Source organism: Marmota monax, unplaced genomic scaffold, assembly GCF_021218885.2.
Source record: "Marmota monax isolate L192 unplaced genomic scaffold, Marmota_monax_Labrador192_F-V1.1 WCK01_AAM20220418_F8-fsc00285, whole genome shotgun sequence".
Classification (NCBI taxonomy): domain Eukaryota; kingdom Metazoa; phylum Chordata; class Mammalia; order Rodentia; family Sciuridae; genus Marmota; species Marmota monax.
The window spans coordinates 602,354-618,166 of NW_026695045.1; the positions used below are offsets into that span (position 1 = coordinate 602,354).

At 39.5% G+C, this 15,813-nt stretch overlaps 1 protein-coding gene across 2 annotated transcripts; it reads left to right on the plus strand.

Annotated features, from left to right (window-relative positions):
* Positions 1-3,377: 3,377 nt before the first annotated feature.
* Positions 3,378-14,006, plus strand: Kpna2 (karyopherin subunit alpha 2). 2 transcript variants are annotated; one of them, XM_046427778.2, is made up of 11 exons: positions 3,378-3,516; positions 4,813-4,909; positions 5,064-5,201; positions 8,654-8,742; positions 9,453-9,721; positions 9,978-10,072; positions 10,168-10,431; positions 10,799-11,032; positions 11,744-11,926; positions 13,240-13,389; positions 13,658-14,006. In XM_046427778.2, the coding sequence occupies exons 2-11, from the start codon at positions 4,835-4,837 to the stop codon at positions 13,748-13,750; spliced, it is 1,590 nt and encodes a 529-aa protein (XP_046283734.1). In that variant the 5' UTR covers positions 3,378-3,516; positions 4,813-4,834; the 3' UTR covers positions 13,751-14,006. The 2 variants fall into 2 exon arrangements, with proteins under 2 accessions (XP_046283734.1, XP_046283735.1); XM_046427779.2 differs by lacking the exon at positions 3,378-3,516 and adding an exon at positions 3,633-4,269.
* The last annotated feature ends 1,807 nt before the right edge of the window (positions 14,007-15,813 follow it).

The following is a 15,813-nucleotide window of genomic DNA, read 5'->3' on the forward strand; positions in this document are numbered from 1 at the left end:
CCAGGTGTTGGCAATTCAGCAGGGGACAAAATAGATCAAAACTCTTGCTCTTGGGCTGGGGTTGTGTATCAGTGGTACAGCACTTGCCGAATATGTGAGGCACTAGGTTTGCTCCTCAGCACCACATTAAAAAAAAAAAAATGAAATAGAGGTATTGTGCCCATCTACAACTAGTGTGTGTGTGTGTGTGTGTGTGTGTGTGTGTGTGTGTGTATCTCCAACTCTCACTCTCATTGAACTTCCATTCTAGTGGAGTTGGAATTGGGGGTGGTGGTGTCAAAATCCTATTTTTAAAAATCTTTCCAATATAATCAGAGTCTATGAATACAACCGGCCTCAGGCTTGAGCTGACTCAGCTTTGTTTCAAGGATCTACATTTTGGATTTGCTTCTCTGGAGGAATTCTGTACTCAGATTCCCATCATCACAGCACACAGTCCAGTAGAAGAGAGGGAACATCTTACTCTCAAAGGTTTCAGTGGACATTTGATCTCCTTGTTACATCTTTATCACTGTTTTAGCCTTGTGCTGCTATAACAAAACACAAGGTATTAGCTAATGTACAAAGAAAAGAGGTTTATTTAGCTAATAGATTTGGAGATTCAAAGTGCATCCCCATCTAAACTACAATGGTTGAGAGCATCTGTTCAGCTTTGCAAGGGCCTTCTTGTCTACCTCACAACTTGGCACATGGCATCATGGCAGAAGTACTTTTGAGAAGGAACAATAGAAAGATCACAAGGTGAGATAGGAAGCAAAGACACATTCAGGGCCAGGCTTATTTAATTTAATTAATTTATTTAGTGGTTTGGGGGATTGAACCCAGGGGTCCTTTCCCACTGAGTTACCTTTTTTTTTAGTTATATATGGACACAATATCTTTATTTTTAAAAATTTATTTTTATGTGGTGCTAAGGATAGAACCCAGTGCCTCACACATGCTAGGCAAGTGCTCTGCCACTGAGCCATAGCCCTAGCCCATATCTTTTTATTTTTGAGGTAGGATCTTGCTAAATGGCCTAGGCTGGCCTCAAACTTGCAATCCTCCTACCTCAGCCTCTGACCAAAGTCCCCTGTGAATGACATTAATTCCTTCTGAGTCAAGCCTCCAATGACCTAACTACCTCTAAGTAGGCCACATATCTTGAAGATTCCACCACTTCTCAAATATCACCACACTGGGATTAAGCTTCCATCGGGGATACCCTCAAGCCATAGTCAAACCACACCATCACAATCACCACACCAATTTTTGTGTTTGGGAAATGGAATGTTCCCATTGGTTTAGGCCAGATGAAGTCCTTCCTGCATCCCCATCTAAACTACAATGGCTGAGAGTTGGTAGAGTGTGGTTCCTCAGGACAACTATCTTTCTTTCAATTGCAACATTTACATTTTACTTGTGTTTCAGGTCATTTTCAAGCACTGGTACAGAATAGTTAATGAGAGCAAGGATCTCACTTTTCCTGAATCCTGTTTTTGTCATTTGTTGGCCATGTAAACCTCGACAAATTAAGCACTCAAGATTCAGTTTTCACATCTGTTGAGATAATAGTTCTACCTCAGAAAGGTGTGACAAATATATTAATTAATGTACTACACTCAGAACACTTTTTTGGTACTGGGGTGCTTTATTACTAAGCTCCAACCCCAGCTCCTTTTTGTTTTCCCCCACAACATCTTTATTTTATTTATTTATGTTTATGTGGTGCTGAGGATTGAACTTAGGGCCTTGCACATTGGAGGCGAGCACTCTACCACTGAGCCACAACCCCACCCCCACCTCCTTTTTTTAATTAAAAATTTTTTTTCTTTTTTTTTTGACACAGGGTCTCACTAAATTTCTGAGGCTGGCTTTGAACTTGCAATCCTCCTGCCTCAGGCTCCTGAGCCGCTGGGATTATAGGCATGTGCCACCACACCCAGCTCAGAACACTTCTGGGAACATCTACTATTTTCAAGCAAAAGAGAAACCAGTTTAACAGTACAGGAAACACTGGATCACATAAGTGTGCAAACCTTCCGAAGTATCACCGCAACCCTCAAACATAGGGCAGATTGTTGATCAGAGCTTGCAAGATTTTTCTACAAATGTTCTTACTCAAATTTCTATGGACTCTCATTCCTATTTAGAAGAAGAGTGCCTGTTTTCCTATCTTCAAGCATTAAACAAAAGAAATAGGCTTCCCAAGTGAACGAATTTAGGTCATGTGCCTGCCCCTGAACCATTCACAGTAGCCAAGAAAATGCCTTGCAGTGATTGGTTTCCTTCCACATTCTTGCACTTAGAGGGATGGGATTATGTTGACTGCTAGTAAGAGCAACCCATCATGAACTCCTTGGCAGGGACACACCAAATGAGGCTGGCATGAATGCCTGCAAGAGAGGAAAAAGTTCACTGTTTGAATTTACTTGTAGTAAAATAAATAAATAAATAAATAAACCAATATAACTTTCCTACAATTACTCTTTTTAAGACACAGAAAAACTGCAGGAAAAAAACCCAAAATGGTCCACGATTTGGATGCTTATAACCATCTTTTAAGTATTTTTTAATGAAATACATGGCAACAGTTTGATGATTTGCTGTGTGATTATGTAAGAGAATGTCTCCCCGCCCCGTTGAGATACATTTGGAAATATTTAAGGGGTAAAGGGACATGAAACAATCAAAAGGCTCAACGATATATAAAAATCAGTTATATGTATGCATGTATACACATGTCTACATAGAAAATGTGGCAACATTAATATTTGGCAGATCTAGGTCAGGTTTTGCCACTCTGTATTTGAAATTATTTAAAACTGATAAGTTAAAAAAGAAGTTGAAGCGGCATAATAAAAATTTTGTGAACATATGTGTGGCTTCTACATGGTCTCATGACACAATTAAAAATATATGTAAATATCGAACCTGAAAAATGCAACACAAATCTGCTCTATGCCTCCCTTCCACCATGTCCAGAAACCCTTGCCAAGACCCTTCCTATGAGGAAAAAAATGCAAATCAATATTTTTATATAAAGACTTTTTTTTTTAACATGATGAGTTTTAGAATAATTTTGTAGCATTTAAGGCAGCAGCACAGGAAAAAGTCACGGGTCCACACACTGCAGAAACGCGGAACACCCCCAAACTGGGGCCGGCAGCAGCGGGGAACCGCCCCTTCGCGCTGCACGCCGGGACCTGGAGTTTGCCCACTCCAGCCTGCAAAGCGCTCTGGGATCGCCCGGCCACTCCCTCATCTCGCGAGGTTGTCCTCCCCTTCTTTTTAGCCGTCTGTTTCCCCCCCCCACCTCCCCGCCTAACGTGTTTTTCAAATCCACCAATGGGTGCATAGCTTAGGCTCGAACCAGCCAATCGGAGTGCGGAGTCACCGGGAAATTTAAATCGCGCCGGCCGGCTGCACGAGGCACACCGTCTCTGGGCTGAGCCGCGGTGGACGTTTGGAGGGCAGCTGATCCGCAACCTGTAAGCCCTGCACCGCCTCTTGTGGAAGCCTGAGCCCGCTGTGCAGGTACAGACTCAGGCCACAGCCGGGTCGAGCGAACGGCTGCCAGCGGGCCACCCTGGCCTTGCGGATGGCGGAAGGGAGGCCCGGGGTTTTATCTGGGCCTGGCCTTGGCCTCCCAGGTTGACGCTGCCTTGGGGCGTCGGTCGTTGATCAGGCGGGTTAATTTCGCAATGCGGGGTTGGGGCTCTAGGGATCTAGGCGCTGCAAACCGCAGCGGAAGCCCTAGCGCGTCGCGGCCCAGGGAATCCAGGAGACAGGACCGAGGGCGAATGTCCCGGGGTGTCAAGGTGGCCCTGGCCTCTCACCCATTCCCCGCTGTAGGTTCCCCTTGAAGGGGTTGAAGACACAGGGCTCAGAGGCTAAAGATGAGGATGAAGGTGGCAGTTGGGGAGAGATCTCTCCAACACATAGGCCCTAGGTAGGCTGTGTCACAGTGTCACAGCACCATGGAATTAAAGACAGCAGATTGTAAGGAGGGCTTTGACTTGTCATCTTTTGGAGTATGGTTTTAGGTGTCTTGAGTCTGACGCACAATTGATGTCATCCTGATTGGATACATTCACTGGAAATCTTTGGAAATGAAAATGCGTGCAAGATGCTGAAGATGCTGCAGCCCAATGTCACAAGTTTCCAGTGTTGGCAAGATGAAGCGATTTTTATTTAACTAGTGTGGACACTGGGCTTACTTTGATCATTTTAGAAGACAGTAGGGCAGGGAGCGCCTTCAGAGGCCTTCCAAGGACATAGGTTTTTACTGTAAGTCAACTGTGTTCCCCTACTTTGTGTTCCATTAACTAATGGACTTTAGAGTATATCTACACTGTCCAATGAGGTGGCGAGCAGAACTTGTGGCTACTGAGCACTTAAAAAGTGATAGTTAGAATTGAAATATGCGGTATGCTGTGTAAGACACACTGTGTGCTATGTGAAATACATATAGGATTTCCAAAATGTGTAAAAAAAAGTAAAATATCTCAATTTTTAATATTGATTCCATGTTAAGTAATATTTTGGATATGTTGTTAAAATATTAAAATTAATTTTGCTTGTTTCTTTTTGTTTTTATGTGCTTACTGGAAATTTTAAATTTATATGGCGTGGATTATATTTCTGATGCATAGTTTCCTTTTAGAGAGGCAGGGATAATTCTCTTGATTAAAACCACATCCATAGTGCTGGAAACTTGAAGTGCCTTCTTAGAGTAGAGGTGGATTCAATTTTTGCTTGATAATTCTTATTTGATTTTCTTATTGACAAAGCAAAATAATAACAGAATTTTTTTTCCTCCCATTTTTTTAGCTTTCTCCCTTTGCCTCATACCATGTCCACCAATGAGAATGCTAATTCACCAGCTGCCCGGCTTAACAGATTCAAGAACAAGGGAAAAGACAGTACAGTGAGTCTCTTCTGTTGTTTTTCTGTAGTATTTGTCAAATGAGAATATACTTGAGAAGGGGTTAAGACTTAGAAGGATTTTTTTTTTTTTAATGCCCTCACTTGGCAACAAAAATTGATGTGATAGGTGAACCGATCTCTTATCTTTTCTCAAGGAAATGAGGCGGCGCCGAATAGAAGTTAATGTGGAGCTGAGGAAAGCTAAGAAGGATGACCAGATGCTGAAAAGGAGAAATGTAAGCTCCTTTCCTGATGATGCGACTTCACCACTACAGGAAAACCGCAACAATCAGGTAAATATAATATAGTTCATGAATTATTACCATAATCCAGAAAATCAATATGGATGTTTCTTTGAAATTTACGTAGTAATATTCCATAGTATTATGGTTTTTACTATCAAATCAGTGAAGATTTTTTTCTGCTCCCAATCAGCAATTCTTATGAATATCTTCTTTCCTACTCATCCTCTATAATCTACTAAAGCTAATTCCAAATTCTTTTGAATTCTGACCTTCCTGCAGTTTCCCTGCATTTCTGGCTACTAGCTGGGTACCTTGACCTAACTGTGTTAGGTGTGTTAGTGTTAACTGTGTTCAGAACTAACCACTTTGCAACTTAATTCAGAATTTTTTTATGTTTTCTATTTTTATTCTTTTTTGTTTTTTTTTTTTTTTTTTGGTTTTCTTTATTACCAGTGTTCAAATCTTTTTCTTCCTGAAATATTTATGGTAACTTCCAAATTTATCTTATTCCCTTTATTTTGTGTCATATACTCTTTTCTTAAAATTTTTCCAACACTACAGTTGTGTGCCACACTGTTTCCTTTAACTAGACTGCAAATATGATGGTATTTCTATAGGATTATGTGGAACTGGAACAGGAATGCATAGCTAAAGAAGAGATAAGAGAAAAGAAAAACTGCAGGAAAAGAAAAAGAATTCTAAGGAAGTGAAGGATTTAACAGAAGTTTTTGCAGACCTCAACAAGCTTCTTAAAATGTTTAAGCTGAGCATTGGAGTTCCTGCCTATAATCCCAGCTATTTGAGAGTCTGAGCAGGAGGATTATAAGTTCAGGGATGGTTTGAGCAACCAACTTATCCAGAACCTATCGAACCTATCTCAAAAAAAAAGGGTGTGGGGATGTAGTTCAATGCCCCTGGGTTCAGTCCTCAGTATGAGAGGGGATCAAAAAGATGGACTCCACTACTGAAAATGACTAGAGAATGTTCATGGTACATTTTCTCCTTATAAGTAAACCTCTTATGAAAAACATCAAAAGCAAAACAACATGGGCACATTTCTGAAAAGAATGACTCCTCCTTAAAAAGAGCTTGAGCTGTGCATGGTGGTGCTCGCTTGTGATCCCAGCAACTCCCAAGGCTAAGGAAGGAGAATCAAGTTCAAAGCCAGCCTCAGCAAAATTGAGGCACTAAGCAACTTGGTGGGATCCTGTCTCTAAATAAAATACAAAATAGGGCTGGGGATGTGGCTCAGTGGTCGAGTGCCCCTGAGTTCAATCCCTGGTACAAAAAAAAAAAAAAAAACTTGAGGCAGGTCTTTCATGAAGTGTTCCAGAAGGCACTGTTACCGTAGGAAATGCCAGCTTCATGTACAATACCGCTCCAGTGGACCTATGTGGGCTGAGATGGGGAGGTGGAAGACAGTAATACATGTAGTGCTGACCCTGTACAGGCCTAGGCTGATGTGTATACTCATATCTTAGTTTTTAATTTAAAAAAGTACGTAAAGTTCAAAATTGAAAAAAGCTAATAAAATGAGGATAAATAAAAAGCATTGCATATCTAATGTGTTTTGTATTTTAAGATAAATTTTACAAAATCAAAATGTTCATAAATTATAGGAAGCTAAGTTTAATTATTTATTAATTTATTGAAGAAACATTTTTTATAAATTTAGAGTAGCCTAAGTGTACAGAAGTATATAGTTTAATGTCAGACCTTTGAATTCACTCATTGGCTCAGCCAGTACAACTTCTAGTCCTGCAAGCTCCATCATGTCAAGAGCCTTGTACCTTTTTAAAATCTTTTCTCTTGTACCTTTTTTACATTTAAATATGTCTGGATGCACAAATATTTGGCATTGTGCTAGAATTGCCTGTTGTATTCAGTACAATAACATGCTATATGGGTTTATAGCCCAGGAGCAGTAGTTATGTACCATACAGCCTAGAGTATAGTAGGCTGTACGTTCCAGGTTTGTGTAAGTACACCCTATGATGTTTGTATATGGATAAAAATCACCAAACAACACATTTCTCAGACTATCCCCAGCATTGAGTGATGCCTGTTACTGTTTTAGGCATGTTCTCTCTCTGCTAAAAATCAATATTCTATAAAGGCCCTCAATAAATTAGATCCAGTTAGATCTTCAGATATATCCCTTTCATCTTAAAAAATACTGGACACTGTCCTACACTTGAACTCAGGACCACTGACCCACATCCCATTAGAGACAGGGTCTCACTGAGTTGCTTAGTGCCTCACTTTTGCTAAGGCTGGCTTTGAACTCTGGATCCTCCTGCATCAGCCTCCTGAGCTGCTATTATTATAGGCGTGTGCCACCACGCCCTGCTCCTTTTAAATTATTTTTTAATTCTTCTTTTCTAGTTGTAGATGGACACAATATATTTATTTTTATGTGGTACTAAGATCGAGCCCAGGGCCTCACTCATGAGAAGCAAGCGCTTTACCACTAAGCTACAACCCAAGCCCCGCTTTTAAATTAAAAAAAAAAAATTATTTTTTGTAGTTTTAGGTGGACAGCATGCCTTTGTTTTCTTTGTATGTGGTACTGAGGATCAAACCCAGTGCCTCATGCATGCTAGGCAAGTGCTCTGCGGCTGAGCTACAGCCCCAGCCCTGCTCCTTTTAAATTTTTGAGGGTCTCACTAAGTTGCTGAGGCTGGTCTCCACTTTGTGATCCTCTTGCCTCAGTCTGCTGAGTAGTTGCAGTTATAGGCATGCAACACCATGCCTGACTCCTGCCTGCCTTTTCTAGGATTCTATTACTCAAATCCCTTCATCTTATAATAACCTAAGGCACTGGCAGAAAGTACTGAGTGAATGCTGTCTAGGAATATTTAAGTTTTTGGTATCAGATTTTGAACTCAGGAGCATTTCACCACTGAGCCACCTCCCTACCCCACCCCTGCCTTTTTTTTTTTTTTTTTTTTGTATTTTAGTTAGACATAGGTCCTTGCTAAGTTGCTCAGACTGGCTTTGAACTTGTGATCATCGTGTCTCAGCTTCCTGAGCCTGTGCCACTGTGCCTGGCCTATAACATTTATTTTATTTGTCTTCTTGTCACATTTTTACTGTTAAGTTATGAGTTCCTAGAGAAAGGGGCACTTTTGATTTTAGTACCTGGGATTGAATCCAGGGATGCTGAGCCACATCCCCAACCCTTTTTTTAAATTTTTATTTTGAGATTTACTAAATTGTTTAGGACCTCAGCCTCCTGAGCCGCTGGGATTACCAGTGACAGCAGTGGCACCCAGCCAACACTGTTGACAGAATGCTTAAATAACTTGAGACTCCAATGAAACAACAAATTTCAGAACTGTTTTACATATAAAATTAATATTTAGCAGGTAAGGTTAAATGTAGGGCCAAACTTTTAGTAACTTACTATAAATCTAAGTGTCTATAAACAATGGCAAGCATGGATTATATTTTTTAAATTTGGCCTTAAAATAATCTGTAAATTTCCCTTTTTCTTTCAGGGCACTGTGAATTGGTCTGTTGATGACATTGTCAAAGGCATAAATAGCAACAATTTGGAAAGCCAACTCCAAGCTACTCAAGCTGCTAGGTAAGTCTTATGTTCTCTAGTACGGGCAACCTTAAGATATTAAGAATTGTTAGAATTTTTTGGCAGGAAGGGGACAGCTTTAGGCTTATTTCAAATTTTTCAAATTTTTCCTAAGGTAAAACCAGGTATGGTGGCACACATCTATAATCCCAGCACCTCAGGAGACTGAGGCAGGAGAATCACAAATTCTAGGCCAGCCCAGCAACTTGGAGACCCTGTCTCAAGTAAAAAAAATAATAATAAAAGAACTGTGGGGGGGCAGTTATAGCTCAGAGGTACAGCACTCTGGGTTCAAGCCCCAGTACTGGAAAAATTATTTTTTTCTGTATGTGATACTTTTAACTATAATTTTCTATATTCCTTAAAATTCCACCTTCAGTGATTAATTACTGTTAACTTTTTGGTGTACTTTAAAAATATAAAAATTCTGTCTAAGTAGCATTTCAAGTCAAATTTTTTGCAAGGATGCAAAAATATTTTTATTTTTGGAATAAAGGTATTTAGCTGTACCACATATGTAGCACCATATGTCATCTCTTCAGCTTGTTATGTTCCTGGTTGTCTTCAGTATGTAGTGCTCAGCAGGTAGTGCTTGTTTAAAAGATTGTCTAAAGTTCTAAATGCTCAAATTCCATTTTAAATTGTTTTTTCACACAAATGTCTTCTGTTAATCACCTTTAACTTTTGTTTCTCTTTTTCTTTTCTCTTAGGAAATTGCTTTCTCGGGAAAAACAGCCCCCCATAGATAACATAATTCGGGCTGGTTTGATTCCAAAATTTGTGTCCTTCTTAGGCAGAACTGATTGTAGTCCTATTCAGTTTGAGTCTGCTTGGGCACTCACTAACATTGCTTCTGGGACATCAGAACAGACCAAGGCAGTGGTGGATGGAGGTGCTATCCCAGCGTTTATTTCTCTCTTGGCATCTCCCCATGCTCACATCAGTGAACAAGCTGTATGGGCTCTAGGAAACATTGCAGGTACTTCCACTTAAAATTTTTTTGACTGAATATATCTAATCATAATGAGGTGGGAGAAGGGCTGTGTTACAAGTTATAGTGACTTGTGTGTCAAGTTTTGATCTTGCTTCTGGCCCTTATTAGGGATGAGAGAGGCATCTAAAAAAGGCACCAGAGAGGCATCTAAGTAAGTTAGGGAGTTTCTGAGGATGTATTCAGTCACTGAGTGTTGATGGTGCTGGACCTGCAGATGTGATTAATCTTGCTTTCGTTTCAGGTGATGGTTCAGTTTTCCGAGACTTGGTTATTAAATATGGTGCAGTGGACCCACTGTTGGCTCTTCTTGCAGTTCCTGATATGTCAACTTTAGCAGTAAGTTACTAACATTAAGTAAAGCTACTTGCATTTTATTCTGATTTCTCCTGCCTTTCAAGACAGGCCCTTATTACTTTTTTCTTTTCCCTCAGTGTGGTTACTTACGTAATCTTACCTGGACACTTTCAAATCTTTGTCGCAACAAGAATCCTGCACCCCCATTAGATGCTGTTGAGCAAATTCTTCCCACTTTAGTTCGCCTTCTGCATCATGATGATCCAGAAGTATTAGCAGATACCTGCTGGGCTATTTCCTACCTTACTGATGGTCCAAATGAACGCATTGAAATGGTTGTGAAAACAGGAGTTGTGCCCCAACTTGTGAAGCTTCTGGGAGCTTCTGAATTGCCAATTGTGGTAAGTTAATCATTAGATTAGAGCATATAAGTAAGGAGGATAACTGATTGATAATATTGAAATATTATTTATTTTCAGGCAATGATGGGACTCTTGCTTGTCAAAACTTTTAGGATAGAGAACTTTTTTTTTTTTTAATATTTATTCTTAAGTTTTAGATGGACACAGTATCTTTATTTTACATTTATGTGGTGCTGAGGATCGAACCCAGTGCCTCGTGTATGCTAGGTGAGCACTCTACCTTTGAGCCAAACCCCAGCCCCAGGATAGAGAACTTTTGAACAATATTGGAAAAACTAAAAGTTAACCATCGGAATTTTTTTCTTTCTTTTTTTTCTTTTTTTTTCTTTTTTTTCTTTCTTTTCAGACTCCCGCTCTCCGAGCCATAGGGAATATTGTGACTGGAACAGATGAACAAACTCAGGTTGTGATAGATGCAGGTGCACTTGCTGTCTTTCCCAGCCTGCTGACTAACCCCAAAACTAATATTCAGAAGGAAGCTACGTGGACAATGTCAAACATCACAGCTGGCCGGCAGGACCAGATACAGCAAGTCGTCAATCATGGATTAGTCCCATTCCTTGTTGGTGTTCTCTCTAAGGTAGCAAAATCTTAGGATTTCTTTATTTATTTATTTTATATACTTTTGGATATTGATGGATCTTTATTTTGTTCATTTATTTATATGTGGTGCTGAGAATCCATCCGGTGCCTCACACATGCTAGGCAAGTGCTCTACCATTGAGCCACAACCTAAGCTCCAAAATCTTAGGATTTAATCAGATAACTGTTGGTATTTATAGGCAGGCTTGCTTGGTAAGATTTTTTTTCTTTCCAGTACTAGGATTTGAACCCAGAGATGCTTTGCCCCAGCTCCTTTATTTTTGTTTCTTTTTTTTTTTTTCCTGGCTCTATTAAGTTGCTGAGGCTGGCCTTTAACTTGTGATCCTCCTGCCTCAGTCTCTCAAGTTACTGGAATCCCAGGCCTGTACCACGAGGCCCAGCAAGATTCTCTCTCTCTCTCTTTTTTTTTTTTTTTTTTTTTAATTTATTTTTTAGTTGTGGATGAGGATGTAATACCTTTAATTTTACTTATATATTTTTATGTAGTGGTAAGGATTGAACCCAGCACCTCACACATGCTAGGCAAATGCTCTACCACTGAGCTACAACCCCAGCCCCACAGCAATAGCCATTAACCCTTTTCACTCAAGGTTGGATAGAACCAGTTGGGTAGTTTTAGGCATTGTTTTTGTGATATCTTATTTCTTTTGACTTTTCTGAAGCAAAACTGTTTTTTTATGTTTATCAGGCAGATTTTAAGACACAGAAGGAAGCTGTATGGGCTGTGACCAATTATACAAGCGGTGGGACAGTTGAACAGATCGTATATCTTGTTCATTGTGGCATAATAGAACCATTGATGAACCTCTTAACTGCGAAAGATAGCAAAATTATTCTGGTTATTCTGGATGCCATTTCAAATATCTTTCAGGTAAGTTCTAACAAGGTGGTATTTGTTTGAGTTTGTTTTGTCATGATCATTTTACTTTTAGACTTGGTGGGGGCAGCTAAGTATACTCAGTAGGCCACAGAAAGCCTGCTGATGTGGAGCCACATTCTCTTTTTTGAAGAGATGGGGTGTCTAGCCAATGCTACTCTTGAATTCCTAGGCTTAAGCCATTCTCCTGCTTTATCCTTTGAGTAGCTGGGACTATACTATACATGTGCACCACCATAGAACAAGGAGATGGGAAAAGGATGATGTATTTGTCTTAAAGTCAGGTTCTTCGGGGGAGATTATCCATACCACATTTTGGTGAAATCAAATTTAAATGATTTATTTATCTAATATTTTTCTTTTGATTCCATCTCTAATTCAACCAAGCATTCCAGCAGCTGGCACTTTGTCATAGTAATTGATGGTAGTTAAGTGCTACTCATTAACTTCTATACTTCTGATTCTGGATATTTTTACATATAGAGTGAAGTCTGGAACAAGGAATGCTAGTGTTCCAGTCTCTGCATGTAAACAATTCATCAGTATGTGGCCAGTGTTCCTAATCACTCATCTAAAATTCCAAAATTATTTTGAAGCAAATCAGTTATGTCATGTGTATATTTATTTATCTCCTAAAATTGAGGACTTTTGAAAGAAATTTAACTTTGCCTGATGTGATATGCCCTACCCATAATCCCAGCTACTTGGGAGGCTGAGGCAGGAGGATCGCAAGTTTGAGGCCAGCTTGGACAACTTGATGAGACACTCAAATTTTAAAAAGGGGCCAGGATTATAGCTCACTAGTAGAGCACCCCTGAGTTCAATCCCTAGTAACCACCCTAAACTCCATACCACAAATATTCCTATCAGAGAAATCTGTTTTTAGCACATCCATGATAAGCCATGTTTGTCCATAGACAGTGATTTTTTACCTTCACTACACTTTGAGATTATCTAGGGTGTTTTTACAGAGGAATATTTCTGTTTCCAGTGCAGACTGATTGAACTCGAATGTGGTATTGCTTTAGTAATTGCCCATGTGATTTTGATGTACGGAAAAAGTTGCAATCTAAGATCTCTAAGATCTCTGTGGCTGACAGCTACAATCATTAGTAGGCTAAGAGATCTGATCACCTTGAAAATTTCCAGAAAGCGTAAAATGGACATAAAACTATCACAGTGTTGTTGAAGCAACTGTTAAGGGGTTATTTCTGTCTGCTACATATTAGTATGAAAATATGGATATTGTTTTTGGCATTGAAACAACATTCAAGAGTATAGGCCAGTAAACTTTGAATTTTTTTTAGGCTGCTGAGAAACTAGGTGAAACTGAGAAATTGAGTATAATGATTGAAGAATGTGGAGGCTTGGACAAAATTGAAGCTCTACAGAACCATGAAAATGAGTCTGTGTACAAGGCCTCCTTAAACTTGATTGAGAAGTATTTTTCAGTAGAGGTAAGTACTGATCCTTAGGAGGATCCTTAGGAGGCTGAGGCAGAAGGATTACAAGTTCAAGGCAAGCCTGGGCAACTTAGTGAAACCCTGCCTCAAAATACAAATGAAAAGGGCTGGGGATGTAGCTCAGTGGCAGAGCACCCCTGGGTTCAATCCCCAGCACCACAAAAACAAACAAAAGAATAAGTGCAGACTTTTAGACAAGCTATTGCTTAGAAGTGTGCCATGTTTGTTGTTTATAGTATTGTTGTTTTTTTAACATTTTCAGGAAGAAGAAGATCAAAATGTTGTGCCAGAAACTACCTCTGAAGGCTATACCTTTCAAGTTCAGGATGGGACTCCAGGGACCTTTAACTTCTAGGCTGTACAGCTGAGGCATAGTTTGTTGTGTACTATGTTCGGTATAAGTTTGTCTTACTGTTTCTCTACTAAGAGCTCTTTTTAAATGTGGTTTGTTATTGTAGCACTTTTTACAACAAAACTATACTTGAACAGTTCCAAACTGTACATACTGTATGAAACTTGTCCTCTAAATGGGTTTCTTATTTCTATGTGGAATTTCATATCTTACAGTGTCCTGTAAATAAAGATTAAATTCCACCCTTTTCTTTACTTCACCATGCCTGTGTGTGCTTTATAAGTTTAGACTCTTAATTGTAAATGAAGAGTAACCTAAGCTAACCGATGTAACTAACCAGAGGTGATTCCTGGTTGCAGGCATCACTTGATGTCAGGTTTGTGATGTCATCAAAGATATACCCGATTGTTCCTGCCAGATTTTGAGCCTCCTGGCTTTGGTCTAGGATTCTTCCCCTTTTGGTCTTAATGGTTCCTAAGGCTAGTCTAGAACTTGTGATCTTCCTTCCTTGGCCTCCCAGTTTTTAAGTACTGTGATCAGTTTTCTGCTCATTAGATTGGTGGCCAAGATAAGCCAAGTCTCCACTGCTGAAATGTGAAGCACTGACAACTGCTTTTCCCATGGAACCCATGGTGGTGGAGGTGGGGATGTGAGTGTAACAAAAAGTGATTTATGACCTGTAGGGCTACTGTAGTCAGTAAAGAACTGAATATAGTATTTTTGTTGCTACTAGTACACTGCAACAGATTTCCATATACCTTCTCTTGACTACGCGAGAATATTTCCCCCCCTAGTTCACTGATACACACATAAATATCATTTTGCCTTTTTCAGATAACAGGGTTTTTTAAAGTCTTTCAATGGAACAGAATGTTTAAGACTTATCTTGTTAGGGTACAAAGCTAAAGGACACTGGCTAATGCGTATTTAAAATACTTTACACAGCCAAGTTCCCAACAAGGAACACTAAACCTCCATGTTACACGTTTGGAGCCCTGGGTCATTTTCAGGTTTTTCTGTACGAAGATTCCCAAAGGGAGGAGAAACCTTGGCTCTACCTTCCTACCTACTACTCACTTCCCTCCTTCCTTTCCCCAACCTGAGTCCTTTCCTAGAAGCTGGATCTTCAACTTGAGAAAAGGTAATGTAAACTAGGACACTCCAGGTTTCTGCTTTAAGACAGAGGAGCTTAATAACTTCAGGAGGACTAGTCTAGTAGACACACTGATAAGTGTAAGGTCTGGATTTGTTAAACGCATGACTTAATGGTGAGGTCATGGACAGGAGATAGCTAATTTCCAAAAATACATTCCATATTTTAGATAAAATTCTTAACATATTAGTTTCCTTGGAGTTGTTTGAAATCCATAGAAGCAGGGATGTTTTCATTTAACTCATCTGTGGGCCAAGTTTTGTATCTTTGAGAATGACTACATAACAATTTTTTTTTTAGGAATTTAAAATAATTTGTTTTAATTAGTTATAGATGACAGCAGAATGCATTTATGCACTTTGATATATACAAATGGGATAGAATTTCTCATTTTTCCAAGTGTACATGTTACAGAATGATATTGGTCATGTAGTCACATAGATACATACAATAATAATGTCTGTTTCATTCTACTCTCTTTCCTATGCCCACATCCTCTTCCCTCTCCTCCCATCACTTCCCTCTACCTAATCTAAGGTAACGCTATCCTTCCCTAGTGCCCCCTGCTTTATTGTGAATTAGCATCCACATTACAGAAGACATTTGGCCTTTGGTTTTGTGGGATTGGCTTGTTTCACTTAGCATGATATTCTCCAACTCCAACCATTTACTGGCAAATGCATAATTTCACTATGAGTAATATTCCATTGAGCATATATACCACATTTTCTTTATCAATTCATCTATTGAGGGACACCTAGGTTGGTTCCATAGTCTAGCTATTGTGAATTGAGCTTCTATAAACATTGATTTTAAGTCCTTTGGGTATAAACCAAGGAGTGGGGTAGCTGGGTCAAATGGTGGTTCCATTCCAAGTTTTCTGAGAAATCTCCATACTGTTTCCCATAGTGGT

Bases quoted from the DNA above. Each gene is read 5' to 3' on its own strand.
- Kpna2 (XM_046427778.2), top strand. From the start codon at position 4,835: ATGTCCACCAATGAGAATGCTAATTCACCAGCTGCCCGGCTTAACAGA. The intron at 4,910-5,063 runs GTGAGTCTCTTC...TCTTTTCTCAAG, and splicing joins ACAAGGGAAAAGACAGTACA to GAAATGAGGCGGCGCCGAAT. The intron at 5,202-8,653 runs GTAAATATAATA...TTTTTCTTTCAG, and splicing joins AGGAAAACCGCAACAATCAG to GGCACTGTGAATTGGTCTGT.